General features: G+C 38.8%; 1 protein-coding gene across 2 annotated transcripts; it reads left to right on the top strand.

Annotated features, from left to right (window-relative positions):
- Positions 1-50: 50 nt before the first annotated feature.
- Positions 51-19,918, top strand: LOC126779904 (uncharacterized). 2 transcript variants are annotated; one of them, XM_050504082.1, is made up of 13 exons: positions 51-219; positions 815-954; positions 1,451-1,686; positions 1,860-2,030; positions 3,086-3,583; positions 4,560-5,269; positions 7,035-7,164; positions 7,731-7,822; positions 15,509-15,656; positions 16,335-16,470; positions 16,581-16,653; positions 16,723-16,853; positions 17,528-19,918. In XM_050504082.1, exons 2-13 carry the CDS (start codon positions 838-840, stop codon positions 17,657-17,659), a joined length of 2,574 nt encoding a protein of 857 aa, XP_050360039.1. In that variant the 5' UTR covers positions 51-219; positions 815-837; the 3' UTR covers positions 17,660-19,918. The 2 variants fall into 2 exon arrangements, with proteins under 2 accessions (XP_050360039.1, XP_050360040.1); XM_050504083.1 differs by lacking the exons at positions 16,335-16,470; positions 16,723-16,853; positions 17,528-19,918 and having other exon boundaries at positions 16,581-16,644.
- Positions 19,919-21,158: the final 1,240 nt, after the last annotated feature.

The following is a 21,158-nucleotide window of genomic DNA, read 5'->3' as shown; positions in this document are numbered from 1 at the left end:
GCATAAAGGGACAACATTTACAAACGTCATAAGCAAAAATATGACGCTTAAGCTTTGTTACGTTTACATTGTAGGTATACATTTGTTGCTAGTTACGGTCTAATAAGTTATTAATTAAGAAAAGAATAACAAAACGTTGCATTATTAAGGAATAATGAAGCCGAGTTCGTGCAACAGTATTAAGAATTACATATAAATACAATATAGTTTTTTACACAGGTAAGTCACAATTTCTCTTTACGATAATATTTTTATTTACACAGGAAATAATTAACTTACAATGATATCACATGCTAATATTATATATAATTGAATTGACATACATACAACATCAGTAAATATTATGTATTAATATTGTTCCCTTACTTTCACTTTCGTGGTAGTATTTAGGACTCACTAAACATTCTTACGAAATGACTCACAGTATGTCCAGTGTCCTCTAATTAATGCGGGCATTAAACTGCACAATTAATTACAATTGTTCACGCAATTTTGCACAACAGTTCATTAAAGAAACCCCGATTTCGTACTCAGTTTCGTGTTTGGCTGTTTGCTCATCGTCTGTTTCGTTAGTTTTAAATTAAAAAAAAAACAAATGTGTATATAAAATATATTTCTACGTAAAAAATAATTTAATACGAAAATCATATTTAATAAAAGTGAGACTTGCGTTTTTGAGTAAAATTAAACTTCAGCTTAAATAAGTAAAGTATTGGAAAGAAAAAAAAATATAAAATATTATGGATTTTTTTAGGAATAATAAATAAATTACAAGCTATTATATAAAGTTTCTATAATTAAATTATTATTTCAGGTGAACTGAATGTTGTCCAAAATATGTCGTCCAGTTACGATGAGGGACCAGTATATTACAGGGAAATACAAAAGAATGCATATCTTAAGAGGATCCCCAATGACATTAATTCCAGTAAACTCCGACCACTGGGACATAAGGTACTATTAAAGTTTGTACTCGGGAATTTGATTTTTCAAATGATCCGTTGTTTACTACATATATATTATATAAGGTTAATGTTTATCAAAGTATTCCTATTGATAAATGACTACTGAAAATGTCAATCAGATACTAAAAATGAAATTAATATTATTAAAAACATATGGTGTATATCAGTATGTTGTATAATATAAGTGCATTCTTTATTCCTTCTATTTCATAATCTATATTGAAATGATAAATGTTAAAGTATGTCAGTTACACTTTCGCGTTTAAGCTGAATCAATTTTGATGGAATTCAGTATGAAACGACTCTGAAACTCAAGGAATACAGGACATATGCCACCAAAGACCTGCCTCTCCCTCTCCCTAATACGGGGGCAAAATCTGTGACTCATTCACTAGACACAGACCTAACCATAATTATGTAATATCTTTAATATCTTCTTGTAATATCTTGATTATATATGTTTTACGACAATAATGTAATTTCAGAAGCCACCCCTCAAACCGATGTGGACATTATTCTGTGTCCACAACGGAAAAACCCCCTTCCTGGAACAGTATCCTGAAGCGGACAGTGCCGCGACGCTGGCGCACCGGCCGGCGTGGCGCGCCTGTCTCCGGAGCGCGAGACACGTGACGGCGAGCGTGAAGCCCCATGTTGGGGCGGAGTACGACTTCCTAGTTGATACAGACCATGGCCCTGTGAGGATGTTAGCACCAGATTGGTAAGAGATTATTTATATTTAATATAAAATTTAGACTTGCAACGAAATGTGAGTAAGATTGGCGTGTTCTTATCACGGCCAGTTTGGTTCTAATATATTCAATATGAATGTGGTCAATAAAATGAACATGGTCCTTCGAGCCGGATTTAAGAGTAAAATTAAAAACTCAACAGGGAGTCAATGCAAGACTGGGTGTCCATACTGCGTGCAAAACTCCACGAACTGCGCATCGTGTCCCGCGGAGAGAACGTGTACGGAGCCCCGCCTGTTGCCCCGCCGGCACGAGCAGCTGCCAGGGACCCCACCTCGCCCCTACCGCCCACCCCGCCTGTACCACCCGACAGGTACCCGTACTACCCAAAACTCTTCAACTACATACCTCTTACCAACTGCCTTGTTAGTCATATGGTTAGTTTATACGGTTACTATTCATTCAGCGTCCAATCTCAATAGGCATGATGACAGTATTAAAGAATTAAAAAAATAATTATTTTAGAATAGAAACTATTTTAAAAGGATTCTAAAAAATAATCCAATTTTAATATACACATTGAGATCAATAAGATTTTTAGTAAAATAAAAATATAAAATTCTGCAATCGGCCAATTTATTTGAAACATCAATCAGAGATTATTACGAATACTATTATTACTTCTTTTACTTCTAAATATATCATAAATATATAATAAATCTTATTAATCTGCCTCCATTTGCAATTTCTTAAAAATGTTCTGTAACCATACTTTCTTTTAATTGCTTTTTACATTCTTCAACGACCATAATCTTTCGTTTCTTACTTATGTATATATGGTCGTTCTGCTTCTGTAGATTGTTCTTCGATCTGGTTGATATTCGAATGTATTTTTACACAGAGAGACCGCACACCACTTGCAAACTTTGGAATTCATTTTTCACCTTAGGAAATACGCAATACTTTCTGCTTTTCTTCGTTGTGTATAGACACAATATAACGTTTACTGAGGTGTGACGTCACGTGCAGGCGCCATGACACCTGCGAGTGTTTTCGAGCGAAATTCAAAATAGGTAAATGAAAATGCAATTATTTGAACAGTTTATTACTGAAATAAAATTATTTTCAGTAATTGTAGACGTGTACCTACATTATAGAAGGTTATTTCAAAATCAGTCATCATGCCTATTAGTTGCATTAATAAAGTTCTAACCACCATGCACTGTTGATATTAAAAAGCAGTAAGCTCCTGTTGAAACATCTCTGGATCAGATGATCTCTTACAGGGTTTTTCTAAAAAATATATCTTTTAAGTGAATTTTAAATAAAAATTAAGCAAATAATTATAAACTCAGTGCTATTACTACTTACTTAGACTTGCCCTGATCATACCGCAATATATAAATTAAAAACAAAAATTATTTCCAGGGTACCGGGAATCGACCTTACTCCACTCACTCGTCCCACATTGGAAACCAACGAAAGCGTACGGGAGAACTCAACACCAACCCCCCAACCGCCTCCGACACCACAGACAAGCCAGACCGCACAAGAAACCCCACCAACACCCACCCCCCTAAACCAACAAGAGATCCCGACCAGTTCCGCTCAAGCGTTCCCAAACACCTCGAGCCTAACAAACGTGATGTCACTTACGAACATAATCCCACAGGAAACAGAAGTGGACATATCCAGCTGGGAGCCGTTCTCCCTTCCAAGTACGAGTCGTGAAGTGGACCACAAGAAGGGTGTGGCCAAGATATGTGGTCAGAATATATGTTTAGACGATTCGTTGTTCAAGAGGAATGTTACGGATAGCGATGAGGAATTTTTCAATGAAATCGATCGGATAAATGACAACGATAGCTTTGATTTTAAACAGAGAGTTGTCGTTAACAATGGTGAACATTCAGATAATGGTGACAGGTTTGTAGTTTTATTATAATTATTATGATATAGAGTGAACCCAGGCTAGCAGTTTAGCTCGTCTGGGTAGGTACCACCCACTCATCAGGTATTCTACCACAAAACAGCAGTACTTGGTATTGTTGTGTTCCGGCTTGAAGGATGAGTGAGTCCGTGTGATAACGGGCACAAGGGTCATAACATCTTAGGTCCCAAGGTTGGTGGCGTATTGGTGATGTAAGTGATGATTAACATTTCTTACAATGCCAATGTCTATGGGTGACCACTTACCATCAGGTGGCCCATATGCTCGTCCGCCTTCCTATTATATAAAAAAAAACAAAGCACAGCTGTACTAATTTATCATGTGAAGGAAAATATCGTGAGGATAGATGTGCCTGTGTGAATGAAATCTGCCACATGTTTATTTCACCAACCCTCGTTAACTCCTTATCCTCAGAAATGAGAAGAGGCCTTAGCCCAGCTTTGGGACTTATTTTAATGATGTCTGTCTGATTTATTCTGGCTAAGTCAGTCATTCAAGAGAGAAAAGCCAAATGAACAGGAGATATTATTGTTCACAAATGTATGCGCAAACCCAGGTGAACTCTATTGCCTCACTTTCATAGTTTTTTTAAATTTTTTTTGGACATTTTTCACACACGGCCATCTGATCCAAAATTAAGCTTGTACAAAGCTCGTGCTGTGGAAACCAGACAACTGATATACTACATATACTACTTTTCTTTTGTAAATACATACTTATATAGATAATTACACCCAGACTCAGGACAAACAGACATGTTCATGCACACAAATGTCTGTCCTGGGTGGGAATGGAACCCACAACCTTCGGCGTGAAAGTATCTACCAACCACGCCAACCGGCCGTCCGTAATTCATCCGTAATCGTCGTAATTCGAAACATACATAAGCTGAAATCAATAATTTTATATATCTACTCTATTCAATAAATGCATTTTTCACTTGCTTTCCAGTGCTCCTCAAAGATCGAACGTAACCGTGATACAAGTGTCGAATAAAGGCCCCCCGCACACAGCGATACCGGTCCTGGGCCCCGAAACGGACGTATTTGACTTTGAATTCAAACAAAACCTTCGAATAACACCAAAAGAGAACAAGAGTAACTTCGTAAACATCGTGAACACTGAAACGCCAAGCGACAGCAGCTACGGGACCGTATTCGATAACTCCAACTCGGAATACGGACACATAAGCCTCACGACAACTGTCAGTTTGACAGGGCAAGACGTCAGACCGGCTGTCAGCGCGGACGTCAACGTGACAGCTGTCAATGGTGACGGAAACGTGACGGTTAATAGTGATGGGATTTATGAGAGGCTCTGTCTCGCTTCAACGGCGAATGTAACAGCTTCGCCGCTTTCGGTAAGGCGTGTTAGAGCTGAGAAAGTCAGGAAGTCATCGTTACCTAATCTAGATCACGTTGAATCGGACTACGAGTGCTTATTTCCTAATTCTAGTCAATCTGGCAACACTGTGAGTGAAAATGCGACAAGTTCGATGCAAAATGGCAGGCTAAATGACGTTTCAAGGAATATGGACACTGTTCAGAGGGTGATAAGGTCGAATGTCGAACGATCGCAAAGTCAGAACGCGTATGATATAGCACCGAGGCAAAGTGCGAGAAGGGTTACCAACAGCAGTCCGAAAAGGGAAGCTAAAATTGGTGAGTTATGTATTAGTTTATTTATTTATTATTATAAAAAAGCCGAGATGGCCCAGTGGTTAGAACGCGTGAATCTTAAATGATCGTGGATTCAAACCCGGGCAAGCACCACTGAATTTTCATGTGTGTTTGTGTTTATAATTCATCTCGTGCTTGACGGTGAAGGAAAACATCGTGAGGAAACCTGCATGTGACTAATTCATCATTCATTGAAATTATGCCACATGTGTATTCTAGCAGCCTGCATTGGAGCAGCGTGGTGGAATAAGTTCCAAACCTTCTCCTCAAAAGGGAGAGGAGGCCTTAGCACAGCAGTGGGACATTCACAGGCTGTTACTGTTACTATTTAGTATAAGTAAACATATAATCACTTATATGTTACAACGCGGTAACGATAGATGGCGCTCATTCGATATGTCAAATTCCTGAATCGCGAGATATTCGCTACTGGGTATATAATATATATATATATAGAATAGGAAGGCGGACGAGTATAAGCGACCTGATGGTAAGTGGTCACCAACGCCCATAGACATTGGCATTGTAAGAAATGTTAACCATCGCTTACATCACCAATGCGCCACCAACCTTGGGAACTAAGATGTTATGTCCCTTGTGCCTGTAATTACCCTGGCTCACTCAGCTTTCAAACCGGAACACAACAATACCAGGTACTTCTGTTTTGCGGTAGAATATCTGATGAGTGGGTGGTACTCAGACGAGCTTGAGATTTATAGATCGTTGGCGTTTGGTTCGGCTTTGAAATCGGATTTTTAGTTTGCGAAATCGATACGAATCGATTTCTGTTTGAAATCGGATTTTTTATTCGTTTTGATATATCGGACGCATGCCTAGTATATTATTGATTAATTAAATTGCAGTCGCCGCTTGAATAGTAGAGAACACTTCCTTAGTTCCAATGACCATTTGATCTCCCGATATAGTTCAGCGATATACAAATGGTATAATGCTAAAACGTAAATGACAAAATGAAAAATTATAGTAAAATTTTATAGAAATGTTAGTATTAAATTAAAAGTAATATTGTCACATAATATAATTTAACACGCCATTGTTAGTACTACAAGTTTTTTAATCGTCTCAAGTGTGCACTGTTGTTCATGAAAGTAATTGAACGAAACGAAAAACAAAACAGTATTGCCAACTTAAGATAAATGTATGAAAAATTATATAAATCGTTATTTATCCAATGAATATATAAGTCGAATGTTTTTGTGCTAATTTCGGCACGAAAGGTTAGAAAGTAGTTCAAGAATTCCACGATTTACAAATAAATACAAAAAGTTACTTAAATAAGTAATTAATAAATGACCAACTGTTAGGCCGCTCACTGAGAACGTGTATCTAAAATTTTGTAATAATAAACGTGAACGCGTCACAAACAAACGAATATACAAACATATTAACCAAGTGCTGTTTGGAATGCATAATATAGCAGAGCCATTAGCAAATCATATGGAATATATAAATCAAGTCCTACTGCTATTGAAATATCTCTACTTCTTTTTATTAATAAGAAAGTCTGTTCGTCTGTCTATTACGCCATTACTACTAAACAGAATTTGACGATATTCAGTATGAAGCAAGCTTGAACCCCTATTGAAGGACATTTACTACTTTTTTATAACTTTTACCAGCTCAATCTCCCCTTTCCCCTAATACATGGTTAAAAATTATTTGTATAATATCGATAATTATGATTATATTTAGCAATGTAATTGAATGAAAATCAAAATGATTTCAGAAAAGCCGGAGCAAACCCAATCTAAGCCGATCTGGAAGAGGGGCCTGACGGAGCTGTCATTATTGAGCAGGTTGCGGGGTATCGCACAGATTAAGAGGCAAGAGAGCCCGACTAGGAACGATGAGGAGCAGTGAGTGACCACAGATGTTATTAATGAGACCAGACAATTGCACAGGAGTGCACAAGTCCTTCTGATTCTGGGTCCGGTTCAATGAAATATTTTGGACTTTATCGAGGAATCCTCAGTAGGGATCTCCGAGGTGGAGAGAATGTAAAGTCGTTGGCTAAATGATTGTATTGGCTTATAAGAATGAAGGCATAAAAAACGCCTGTGTGTGCACACAGTTGTTAAAATATATAATAATGTCTCCGCTGATATTGTTCAAGAAGTCATCTTTACTATAAAATAGAAAGATGGACAGACAAATAGGGCTCCTGATGGTAAATGGTCACCATTATCCATATTGGCACTGTAAGAAATATTAAATCTATATATAAAAAAAAAATTAAGGCCTGTAGTTACACGGGCTCGCTCACCATTCAAACCGGAATACAAAAATACTAAGTACTGCTGCATGGTGGTAGAATATGTGAGTGGGTGGTACCTTGGACGGGCTTGCATAAAGCCTTACCAGTTAAAACTTGCAAATAAACCATCGATGATGTTTGTATATGTTATGCGAATTATATTTTCAGACCGGTGACGTCACCCGCCAAGGTCGTTCACAGGTCTCGTCCAGTTGGAAGAGTCGATAGCTTGAGACGAAGGAGTAACTCGTTGACCAACTGTGAGTTTGTTTCTATAAAAAACCTAGTTTTAGCCGGTGGTTTCGCTCGTGTTGGGGCGGGGGTAGGTGCTCCTCCCAACGTGTACATATATGTGTATAATAATAATAACATCCTGGGACATTATTCACACACGGCCATCTGATCCCAAACCAAGCAGTTTGTACTATGGAAACCAGACAACTGATATACTACATATACTACATTTCTTTTATAAATACATACTTATATAGATAATTACACCCAGAATCAGGACGAACAGACATGTTCATGCACACAAATGGGTGGGAATCGAACCCACAACCTTCGGCGTGAAAAGGCAAGTGTCTACCAACCACGCGAACCGGCTCGTCGAATACATTATACAATAATATTGGTTGTCGTAGGTTCATAATGTTTGTTTCCTTGTTAAGTGTTGTTGATGTCAAGGGTGGATATCGAAAAAGTATTTTAATTATTCTATTTTGTTTTCTTTGTAGTTCTTGCAGTTTTGTTTTTCCAGTATTACCCCATATTTCTACTAAATGATGCGATTTTACTAGAGAATTGTAGATGTTACACTTTATTTTTTTATTGATGCATTTTGAAATATTTCTTAATGACCCAATTAAAGAAGAAAGTTTTCTAATATGTCTAAAGAAGAATATGTTTCATTTCTAATATGTCTACTTGATATTTAAAAGTTAAGTAATTGTCTATTCGTAAACCTAAATATTTTTCACAGGTTTTCTGCTCGATTGGAAAATTGTCAACAGTTGCGGTGGAATCATTTTAGTTTTAAATACAATGTAACAAGTTTTGGAAGCGTTAGTAGTTAAGAGATTGAACCATTTATAAAGAACATCTAGATCATGTTGAGCTTGACTGTGTCATTTATGTTACCGAAATAAAATAAACAGGTGTCATCTGCGTACAAAGTCAGATGATCATTTAGTTTCAAAGTTACAATATCGTTTACATGAATTAAAAATAGAAGTGGTCCCGAAATTGAGCCCTGTGGGACTCCACAGGTGACAGTCGAAGCTCTACTTTGTATGTCACCAATTTTATGTTTGCAATCTGTTTGTTTGGTACGATTTTAACATTTCAAGTACAACACCTTTGATACCTATGTTTTGAAGTTTATGTAGTAAGACTTTATGACTTACGGTGTCAAAGGCTTTTTTAAAGTCGATAAATACGAGGAGCTATGCGCTTTTTATCTTGGTTCTGTCTTATTTTTGTTACTAAATCTACAATTGCAGCAGTGGTGTTACTTCTAGCTCTAAAACCGTATTGTCGTTACGATGAAATCGAAAGAGTCCAAATACGTTATTAAGCGGTTGTGAATTAACTTTTCTAAAATTTTTGAGAGAACGGTTAGCACAGATATTGGACGATAGTTTTCTGGGTCTGTTTAAGCTCCAGATTTGTGTATAGGTGTTATTTTTTTCGATCTTTAATGAGTCTGGGAATATTCCTTCAGACATAAGCTTGTTAAAACAGTGTGCCAGACATTTTGATATTAAATTTAATAAACATTTTAATACTTTTATGCTAATCTTATATATACCGCTACTTGCATTCGAATCTAGATCGCCTGCCTATCAGTCTTTCAATCTCACCGGAACTACTCGGTTTGAATGTTAGAAGTTCATGATGTTCATTGATTGTATTAATCGGGTGTAGAATGTTGTGGTATTGTGTTGGTATTCTTTTTGCTAAGAGGGAACCAATTGTTGTGAATTTTTTGTTAAAAACGTTACAAATATCGTTTGTATCAGAAATTATTTTTGATTCTACTATTATTTTAGACTTGACTTGATTTGTTTTATTACTAAATAATTTGATAACTAAGGTCCAGATCTTTTTTGGATTATTTGCGTTGTTTGTAAATAATTTGAAATAGTATGAATCTTTTGTACTTTGAATCAACTTAGCTACTTTAGTTCTCTTTGAATAGAATTTATTTTTTATATACTCATTGTCAGGATTGTTTTTATATTGCGTCGATAAAAAGTTCCTTTGACTTATTCCGTCGACAATATCCTTGTTTATCCAATCGTCTCTTATGTTGAGGAGAAGGTTTGGAGCTTATTCCACCACGCTGCTCCAATGCGGGTTGGTAGAATTCACATGTGGCAGAACTTCAGTGAAATTAGACACATGCAGGTTTCCTCACGATGTTTTCCTTCACCGTAAAGCACGAGATGAATTATAATCACAAATTAAGCACATGAAAATTCAGTGGTGCTTGCCCGGGTTTGAACCCACGATCATCGGTTAAGATTCACGCGTTCTTACCACAGGGCCATCTCGGCTCAGGGCCATCTTGGAGCAGCCTGGTGGAATAAGCTCCAAACCTTCTCCTCAAAAAGAGGTGAGGAGGCCTTTAGCCCAGCAGTGGGACATTCACAGGCTGTTACGGCAACGGCTCTTATGTTGTTTATAATTTTGGTTTTTGTTTCTTTACAGTCGATAGCATGTTGTTTTATTATATTTTAAAGTTCTGTATAGTTCTCGATTGAGTTAATCTTTTGCGAGGACTCTAAGGAGCAGTACAACTTTGTGTAATCTACAGCTTCATAAGTGGTTCGTATTTTTTTTTTTTGTAGTTTTGGATTTATTCAATTGAACACATATGTTTTTGTTATCTGTTAATGATGAGTTAATAATAGCAACGGTGAAATTATTCGTGTTTAAATTTGTACTTACGTGGTCTATAATTTTTTTTTTTTTTTTGTACTAGAGTCTCTTGTGCAATGTGATTTATTAATTTCGTTCAGCGGCCTATGTCCTGATTCTTTTTTTTTTTTTTTTTTTTTTTTTTTTTTTATAGAATAGGAAGGCGGACGAGCATATGGGCCACCTGATGGTAAGTGGTCACCAACGCTCTTAGACATTGGCATTGTAAGAAATGTCAACCATCGCTTACATATCCAATGCGCCACCAACCTTGGGAACTAAGATTTTATGTCCCTTGTGCCTGTAATTACACTGGCTCACTCACCCTTCAAACCGGAACACAACAATATCAAGTATTGCTGTTTTGCGGTAGAATATCTGATGAGTGGGTGGTACCTACCCAGACGAGCTTGCACAAAGCCCTACCACCAGTAAATTTGTTCATATTCGGTTATTCGATTGTTATTCTCGTTGTTGTAGTTGGCTGTGATAGTCTTTAAGAAATTGTTCAAAGTTTGTATCACCAGGCTTGTAAACTAACCCAACATCTATGGGGCATTGTTCAATGTGTGCCCATAATAGTTGATTCCACCTTGGTCAATTGAATTTAATTGGTCTGTGCTGTAGACCATTATGTATGTAAGAGGATACTCCACGTCCAATAACGTCTGTCCTAAAATTATAGTGATGTGTATAGTTTTCTATCTGTAGCTGTGTCGCTTGATCTTCGGATGCTATCCAAGTTTCAGAGAGAAGGCTGATACGAATGGTCGTTGGTATGGATTTCAAAATGCATTTTAATTCTAGTCTAGTTTGCCTTTCTTCTTAATACTGCGGGCATTTAAGTATAAGAAGGATAAACGCGACTGTTCAGTGCGTAATTCTCGATAATCATTCAGTATTTGGTTAATTTATAGTGTCGGTTGCATTTATATTTATTGTTGTTGATTGGAGTTTTTTGTAGGAGTTTTGACGATAGCCGGTGTTCCGTTCACGTATTTAATTTCGCCCTTAAATATACGTTCGTTTAGCTTATTTTTTAAAATTGTGTAGAATTTATGTTGCGTGGGAGTTTGGTCAGAAAATATTTTTAAATTGTTAGGCAATTTATTACGGCTCTTAAGAACTGACAATGCTGTCTCTGGCTTTTCAAAGCAGATTTGAATTTTTATTTTTTTATGTAGAATATGAAAGCGGACGAGCATATGGGCCACCTGATGGTAAGTGGTCACCAACGCCCATAGACATTGACATTGTAAGAAATGTTAACCATCGCTTAAATCACCAATGCGCCACCAATTTTGGCAACTAAGATATTGTGTCCCTTGTACCTGTAATTACACTGTCTCAATCACCCTTCAAACCGGAACACAACAATACCAAGTACTGCTGTTTTACGGTAGAACACCTGATGAGTGGGCGGTACCTAACCAGACGAGCTTGCACAAAGCTCTACCACCAGTACAAAGTTTTACGAGCTTTTCCTGGATTATACCTACGAATACGAAAAATTCTTTTCTTCGTGTTACTGTGGCTTTCAGCAACTCCCATAATAATTATATTATTTTCTCTCTTTTTGCTTTCTTGTACTTCTCGAATCAATTTTTCGTTTGTATATATGTTATGGGTCATGTAACTAGTAGTAACAGTACAGTAACAGCCTGTAAATGTCCCACTGCTGGGCTAAGGCCTCCTCTCCCTTTTTGAGGAGAAGGTTTGGAGCTTATTCCACCACGCTGCTCCAATGCGGGTTGGTGGAATACACATGTGGCAGAATTTCGATGAAATTAGACACATGCAGGTTTCCTCACGATGTTTTCCTTCACCGAAAAGCACGAGATGAATTATAACAGAAATTAAGCACATGAAAATTCAGAGGTGCTTGCCCGGGTTTGAACCCACGTTCATCGGTTAAGATTCACGCGTTCTTACCACTGGGCCATCTCGATCATTTCTAGTGATTCTATTTATTTCTTATCGATATTTAATTTTGTCTCTAATTGAGTTAATTGAGATTTTACATTGTCGTGTTGTACTGAAATTCTTGAAGTTGACGATTTTATATCCTGTATTTCTGAGCTTATTTTAGCTATGTTATTATCAAATGTTTTTTTTATTTCGGTATGAGAAAGCTTTAGATTAGAAATTTCAGATTTTATTGTTCCAATAGATTCATTCATTTGAATTTGGCACTATAAGTCGGCGGACTGGGACGGTATGCGCGATTACTATGCGTCGGTCCCTTGGAAGGAACGTTGCTTCAGTGGGAATGACCCGACAGCTGGTGCCGCTGCTGTTGCTGGCGAGATAATGTTGGGAATGGAATACTACATTCCTAGCTCAGATCTCGTCAGTAGGAGTACGCGTAACCGTTGGTTCACTCGTGAATGTGCCGATGCTGTATCATCTAAGCAGGCGGCATATCGCAAGTGGATCAACGGCTGCATTAGCGGGGCATCTAACATTGACTCACTGAAAGCAAACTATAATAAAAATTCCAAGTCCTGTAGAAAGGCATACACGAGAGCGGATGCACAGCGCATTGTACAGATTGGTCATGACTTTGTTTCGCATCCTAGGGGCTCCCGTAGCTTCTGGCGTCTGACCAAGTCTGTGCAAAACAATTTCTGCCAACCTTCGCTGCCACCGCTCAGAAATCCGGACGGATCGCTAGCTCTCAGTCCGCAAGAGCAAGCTGATCTCCTGGCTAAACTCTTTGCTGACAATTCCGTCATCGATGATTGTAGTGCGCTGCCACCTACAATACCTTCATGTGGCCATACGATGCCTGACATTAAAATCAGGCAACGTGATGTGCGTGCGGAGCTGCAATCACTTGATGTACGGAAAGCTAGCGGTCCCGATGGAATACCAGCCAGTGCTGAAGAAGTGCGCAGCGGAGCTGTCTCCTGTGTTAACACGCCTGTTCCTGTTCTGAGCTAATGTGCAACCGGTTCCCAAAAAAGGGGATCGGTCTGACCCGGCAAATTATCGACCAATAGCTATCACCTCAGTACTTTGTAAGGTGATGGAACGGATTTTAAACAACCAACTGATCCATTACCTAGAAGATCACTGTCTAATTAATGATCGTCAGTACGGGTTTCGACCAAAACGGTCCACAGGTGATCTTCTAGCGTACGTAACACACCTCTGGGGTGAAGCTATCGACAAGCATGGAGAATCGTTGGCTGTCAGCCTCGATATCTCCAAGGCTTTCGACAGGGTCTGGCACAGAAGTCTTCTCTCCAAGCTGCCGGCATATGGTCTGCCTGCTCAGCTATGCACCTGGATTGCCAGCTTCCTACACAAGCGTAGCCTTCGTGTTTTAGTTGATGGTTGCGCTTCACAATTCTACGTAGTGAATGCTGGGGTCCCCCAGGGATCTGTGCTATCTCCCACACTCTTTCTTTTGCATATCAATGATATGCTCTCTCTTGGGAACATACATTGCTATGCAGACGATAGTACTGTGCATGGTGGATACCACGGACGCGCAGTGGCTGGGCGAGCGGAAATTGAGGAGAGGCGGTAGGATCTTGTCATTGAACTCGATAGGACGTTAGAGCTCATCGCCAAATGGGGCTCTGATAATCTTGTTGAGTTTAATGCCAAGAAAACACAGGTATGCGCTCTCACGGCGAAAAAGTCAACATTTTCCCCTCTTCCCTCCCTTTGTGGTACTCCGCTGGTGATGCAAAGCAAAATCGCCATGCTGGGGATTGACGTTCGCTGCGACCTTAGTCCAAGGGATTACATCGAGGCTGTTATAAAAACAGCTTCACGGAAACTCGGAGTTCCGGACAAGGTGCGGCGCTTTTTCACGCCATAACAACTGTGTCTGCTGCACAAAACACAGATACGGTTTTGCGTGGAATATTGCTCGCACCTTTGGGATGGCTCCGCTAAGTACCTACTTGAGGCCTTGGACCGGTTGCAGCGACGTGCCGTACGCATTATTGGCGACGTAAAGGTCACAAACACCCTTGAACCTTTACAATTGCGTCGTGAGATAGCAGCACTGAGCGCTTTCTATCGACTGTATCACGGCGAGTGCTCTGAGGAATTATTCTCTCTAATTCCTGCTTCCCCCTTCCTTCTTAAGTCCACGCGAGCTGGTTATCGATGTCACCGCCTAACTGTGACATCAATTCCATCGCGAACAAAGAAATTTGGCAACTCCTTTCTTTGTCGTTTGTTTCCAAAAAATGGAATTCCTTACCAGCTCACGTGTTCCCCTCGGCATCTTGCGGGCCGGCAAGGCGAAGGCGGCTAGTGCAGAACATTTTTCCCGTCTGTACTGGCCGTCGTCGCGTTTGGACTCTACTACCACTTACCATCAGATGGAGTAGAGTCATTTGCCCTCCCGGCGAATATAAAAAAAAAAAAAATATTTTGCGAATTAGTCGCAACAAATGTTTTGGGCAGTGTTGTAATGCGGGTTAATTCGCTGCGTATAAGTTTAATATCTTCCGAACATTGACATTCCCGATCAGCTGGTTGTTCTCGTTTACTGCGAAATGTTATTTGCGAGCCAGCAATATCCACATGCAATTTTGATCATTTCAATTGGATCAGGTTATGATTCACCACCAGTGGTTGTAGGAGGCGATCGTGTTACGCTCATTATTTATTAAATAATTCTAACCGGCAATCGCAATAAGTTTTAAAATACACCGTCAATAAAGTCGATAAAGTATTAGCCGATGTACGAACTTACGTGTATAAGCGTACGCCTCAAACGCAGGGTCAGTGTGCGAGCGAGTCAAAAAATAGCAACCGCTCTGCTTTCTTTATGCACTTTGATATTATTTTGTTTTAAAGATAGTTTATGCAGTTATGATTCTAGGTATATTTCACACAAAGTATACAATTGCGAGACACTTTTTACTAGTTTAAGGAAGTAACGAACACACATCTACTCTGTGCAACGGTCAGGCGATATTCCTAATTAATATTAAAGTTATTTATTTTATTTTATACAGAAAAGTGCTTGTAATAACCTCGTTGAATTGTGCTTGTAGGTGTTGTCCCCACAGCGCCGTCGCTGCAGCCGCTCCGCGCACGTCAGGCGGCAGCATTACGCGCGGAGCAACGTCGCGGCGCGTGTGTGGCCACCGCGGTGCTCACGCGAGACGCGCCGCTGCTCTGCGAGTACGAACGACAAGTGTGGTCTGTGAATATGTATTATGATAGAATCAACTTCAGACAGATTGTACAAGTCTCTTTTTTTAATAGAATAGGTTGACGGACGAGCATATGGGCCACCTGATGGTAAGTGGTCACCAACGCCCATAGACCTTGGCATTGTAAGAAATGTTAACCATCGCTTACATCGCTAATGCGCCACCAACCTTGGGAACTTAAGATGTTATGTTCCTTGTGCTTTTAATTTCACTGGCTCACTCACCCTTTAAAATTAGTACAGCTGTTTTGCGGTAGAATATCTGATGAGTGGGTGGTACCTATCCAGAAGAGCTCGCACAAAGTCCTCCCACTAATAATTTATACTACTGCCATTTTCTTAAAACAGTAACAGCCTGTTAATGTCCCTATGCCGGGCTAAGGCCTCCTCTCCCTTTTGAGGAGAAGGTTTTCCATCACGCTGCTCCAATGCGGGCTGGTAGAATACACGTGGCAAAATTTCAATGAAATTAGACACATGCAGGTTTCCTCGCGATGCTTTCCTTCACCGTCGTGCACGAGATGAACTATAAACACAAACTAGGCACATGAAAATTCAGTGGTGGCTAAGATTCACGCGTTCTAACCACTGGGCCATCTCGGCTTACAACGCATACAAAAATATTGAAATTGAGTTCACATATATAAACGACGAACGTCGCGCAGGGTGGCGCGCTGGGGCGGCGCGGGCGGCGGCGCGCGGGTGTGCGGGCGCGCGGGCGACCGCGTGGCGGCGCTGGGCGGCGCGGCGCCGCGCTCGCTCGCGCACGCGCGCGGCCTGCTCAAGCACGCGCGCGTGCGGGTCGGTGGGCAGAGTGCCGTTCGAAATATGAAAAAGAATATCTGTGCCTTTAAATTCTTAGGCCGGCCGACCTCGTATCGCGAGTGATAGTGTGCTCTCCCGCGTTACAGATCGACCTGCTGTTCCACCGCGTCCCGCTCGCGAAGATGTACGTGATAAGCAAGAGGGAGGACGAGAGCCTGGGTGAGTGTCGATTTGGCGACTGTCTTCTGGCGAGGACCGCGATGAGATGATCGAGCTCCTTCGTGACAGGTTTGAAGCTGGACGAGGAGTGCTGCATCGTGTCGGTGGAGCCGCAGTCGGCGGCGGGACGCGCGGGGCTGCCCCCCCGCGGCCGCTGGGCGCTCACCGAGGTCAACAACCGGCCCATCGACATTGTCAAGGTGCGTCGCTTTAAAATGAAATGGGAGGGATGATGTTCATCACCGTCCATGGATTATAAGAAACATAAAACACATGTGAATTAAAGTCAATCGAAATACTAGAAAAACGAAAAATACAAAGCAACATTACTACGGAGAATTGTTTAATTTAGTAAAAAAATCTGTAAAGTCCTATTTGTTCACACTTCTGTATTAGGCAGGAAGATTAATAAACAAACCGTATACAACTTCGCCGATACATAAAACGTCATTCACGAATGTACAATGAATACCACAGGTTATTAATATCTCGACGAGCCGGTTGGCGTGGTTGGTAGATACTTGCCTTTCACGCCGAAGATTGTGGGTTCGATTCCCACCAAGGACAGACATTTGTCAGCGTAAACATGTCTATTTGTCCTGAGTCTGGGTGTAATTATCTATATAAGTATGTATTTACAAAAGAAAAGTAGTATATGTAGCATATCAGTTGTCTGGTTTCCATATTACGAGTTCTGTGCAAGCTTAGTTTAGGATCAGATGACCGTCTGTGAAAAATGTCCCAGGATATTATTATTATTATTATTATTAATCAAGTCACGTCGATTCAAGACCAATGTTGTTTATATATAAATATTAAATAAGATAATTGTGTGATCAAATTAAATAAATATCGTTCTCCCCTATTTTCTCAGGGAGGGGATGAAGAAATGAACAGATTGGCGTCCCACGGGACCGAGGTGTCTCTGCTAATACAGCCAGCGGCGCTCGTGAAGAAAATGAGAGCGGCCATCAAAGCCAGTAAACCGCTATTGTCTCTGAGATGAGCATCTTCCGGAGCTATCGTCCATCAGACAGACATACGCTGTCAAAGCAGCTACGAAACATAAGCTATTATAGACTGACTTAATTACATATTAATGTTTATTATTATATATATATTAACTTTTGAGAATTTTATATAATGTATATACTCTTTTTGAGAGCAGATTTTATTTGTATTAATAATAGTGCAGCTAATTTCCGCCATATTGGATCGCAAGTAATCGAGGGTTGGATGTGGGGGGGACTCTGTGAGTTGCAAAGTTGTGTTCATTATATATTTGAGGAAAACATTAATTTGAACATATTTTTCTATTCTTATTTTCATTTTTTTTTATTGGTTAACTATACTTGTCTATGGTTAACAAAAAAAACTGTTGACAGAGAAAAAAAAGGCTTTGAACTGTTTTGTCTTTGCCTGTTTAAATATAGATGAGCCGTATCAAAGAGATTGTGTCGTTACAGGATGATGTTATTATACTTCATAGTTAATCGTCAACTTCTAATCTTACCTGGATTGTTAAGGAGCCATTTATTAACAATATATAAAAATGATCAATCAATGGTCCTCCTGACTGGCCTAGGGCAGTCTGGGTACGGGCCTTGGGGTTGCCCCCCTACCCGGGCTGCTCCTCCCCGACGGTTCTATCGCCGTGTCACTTAGTTCTGGCCCAAAGGGCCAGGGTCATTGTGACCCAGTGGCTGTTTGCTATTGTTTGTATAAAAATGAATTTTTACTGTATCTACTTTGTTATTACTCGTCGCTTGATGGCGCTGCAGCTCATCAAGTTTAATGAACACAATTTTGTTCCAATGAAACATAAGTCTCCCCAACCCTCTATATATTATTGTAGAGAAGTGTAAATTTTTGTATTATCGATTCCAAATATTATCAGGCAAGGAACCCTTTGACAGTACACAGTGCGGCAGCGATTGCGTGTGGCGTTAGAAAAACAATTGAGTTGATTTTTTCAAACAAGTTCATTTACAGTAACAACTATCTATAAGCCCCCGTCTGGGCTTCGTACGTGCAAAAAATCTACATATAAAATTTATATCATAATACGTATAACTTTAATAATTTCGGCGGCGCACGCCAGTAAAGCTCCTAGACGACTTGGTTTTTTTCGACATCTTCAACAAACGTCGTCATATTTCAGCCAATTTACACAAAACCCTAATGAATTATACACCTGAACCTTCCTCGTGAATCTCTCCGTTCGTTGGTGAAAACCGTATGAAGATTCGTTCAGTAGTTTTTGAGTTTATCGCGGTCATACAGACAGATAGAAGCCTTTGTTTTAATAATTAATCAAATTCCTTGAACATACTACCCGGGCATACTAAGTCACAATGAAAATACTTAATATTATCATACTTAGTATTTTTAAAACACAAAAGCGTATACTAAACGAATATTTATCCTAGGGTGCAAGTGCCCAGGGTTGGTCTTGTAGGGGCAAGCTAACTTTCATAATCTTTAACAATTTTTTTTTTGTATAAATAGTTACTTATAATTTTAATTAAACAATATATAATACATTTTCTTGTTACATTTATGGGGCTGTTTTTATTTTGTGAACGGTACACCGTGTCTTAAAATACGCTTACTGTACTAATTAAAATTGTTTAGCAATCATTTTATGTTTGAAAATTTAAAATTAGACTCCGGACTAAGAAATCCAAAGTCACTAGGAACATTTGAGCCAGTGTTGCAGAACTATCGATACAATTGTTTACACTTTAACTATCGATAAACAATCGATTGTCTAGCGATAGTGGACTATCGACAAGCAAGGCTAATTTGAGCCTCTCCCATTTTCAAGATGTTGAAGTGAAATTGTATTATTTTCGGCTGGGTAGCGTGTAGGCCGAGGCATAAATCCGAACTGAATATTCTAAATGGCGTTGCTAACGCTACTTTGCGTTAGCTGACGTAATAATAACATTAGCTCCATTCCGAAAGGTCCTATCTTAATAATGTTGGGAACAGATAATAAAGTTTTTTTTTATACCTCAATAAAGGTTAGTGGATGAAGTTTTTATACAATCGGATTTATCATATCTTTGTAATAAATAGATATATAATTAATTAAAAGAAAATCTTTCAAGTTCATTCCATTTGAAAAAAATTAAGATCTCTAATTGATTTAGGTTTATTGAAAGAAATGTATGTATTTACCCATTTATAGTTTGTAAATTTGTGATTTTACACGAATAATTTACATATGGGCGACGTCAATGTTCGTTAACTTGATTTTAATTATAAATAAACGTTATTAAAATTTATGCATTTTTATTTCAACTTTCGACTACATACGCACTAAATTAATTAAAAACCATCAGACCATTGACCAATACTTGATACGTGCGCTCGTTTTGAAGTTCGCGCGTAAACTAGACGCAACAAGGAGTGCCGCGCGCGATTTACGCGCGTATTTCGAATTCGCGCGATGCTTGTGCACGCAATATTTAATTCGTCGTTAACACGCAAATAAAAAAAATTAAACTAACTTTTTAAAACATTACGATGCAAATTTAGATTAAAAAAAGTAATTTAATTTAATTTTTTTTTTGATTCGATATGTTATGTGTGTAATCAAAAGTCTTAGGGTTTTCCCGCAAAACAATTTTTGATCCATAATAAGAATGGATGCATTCTATTTGTTTTAATAATTTATATAACGAAATTATTTATTTTATTAAAGAATCTTATTCAACTCTGAAAGCTCTATATTTATAAGCATCGGATATGTTCAGATTTTAGGTCAATACAAGATTTAAATAAACAAAACACTTTTTTTTTCAAATATGATGTATTACAAAAACTTGTAATAACTTTATAATATTGTATATTTCATTTTGAAACTTAATTTGACATTGACATCATACCATTAATCTCTAAACGCAATGCACATGATAACCCGTTTCTCCTGTCTATTAAATTAATACACTTAACAAAATGTCTGCATTTTACTGTTTTTTTTTTTCATTTAAGGCTTTAGGTACTATGGTTTCAGCCAGACTTAAGCAAAATTATATTAATAATAATTAACGATTACGGTTACAACGTGTAATCATCAATATTACAGTTTAGATCTGAAGAGGGCGCGCGGTGATGATCTGGGGCATTTACTTGATTGACTCATTCACGTTACTTTTTTGAATAATTTCGTTTTTCTCTTGATACTCTTGATTAATTTCGTTTTTCTATTAATATGTAATCGTAATTGTTAATTATTAATCTGATTGCATTTTTCCCATATCTGGCGGGAGACAGCTACACCCATAGCGCGCGTACACAGACACGCCTGCGGTGCATTAACCCTTCGCCTCCCCTTCATAACACCAATTTCGCTGATACACCGCGCAATGCACTTCCCTAGCGACCTGTCGGTGTCTATACTTTGATATGATTAATTTGAATTAACCGATCGACAGCTGACTGCTGACTTAATCTTATCTTAAATGTCAAAACAAAATAGCAAAAATTCGCGCCAAAAA

Source organism: Nymphalis io, chromosome 30 (assembly GCF_905147045.1).
Source record: "Nymphalis io chromosome 30, ilAglIoxx1.1, whole genome shotgun sequence".
Lineage (NCBI taxonomy): Eukaryota > Metazoa > Arthropoda > Insecta > Lepidoptera > Nymphalidae > Nymphalis > Nymphalis io.
Note: the sequence above shows the minus strand (reverse complement) of the source record. Positions and strands in the feature narration are given on the sequence as shown.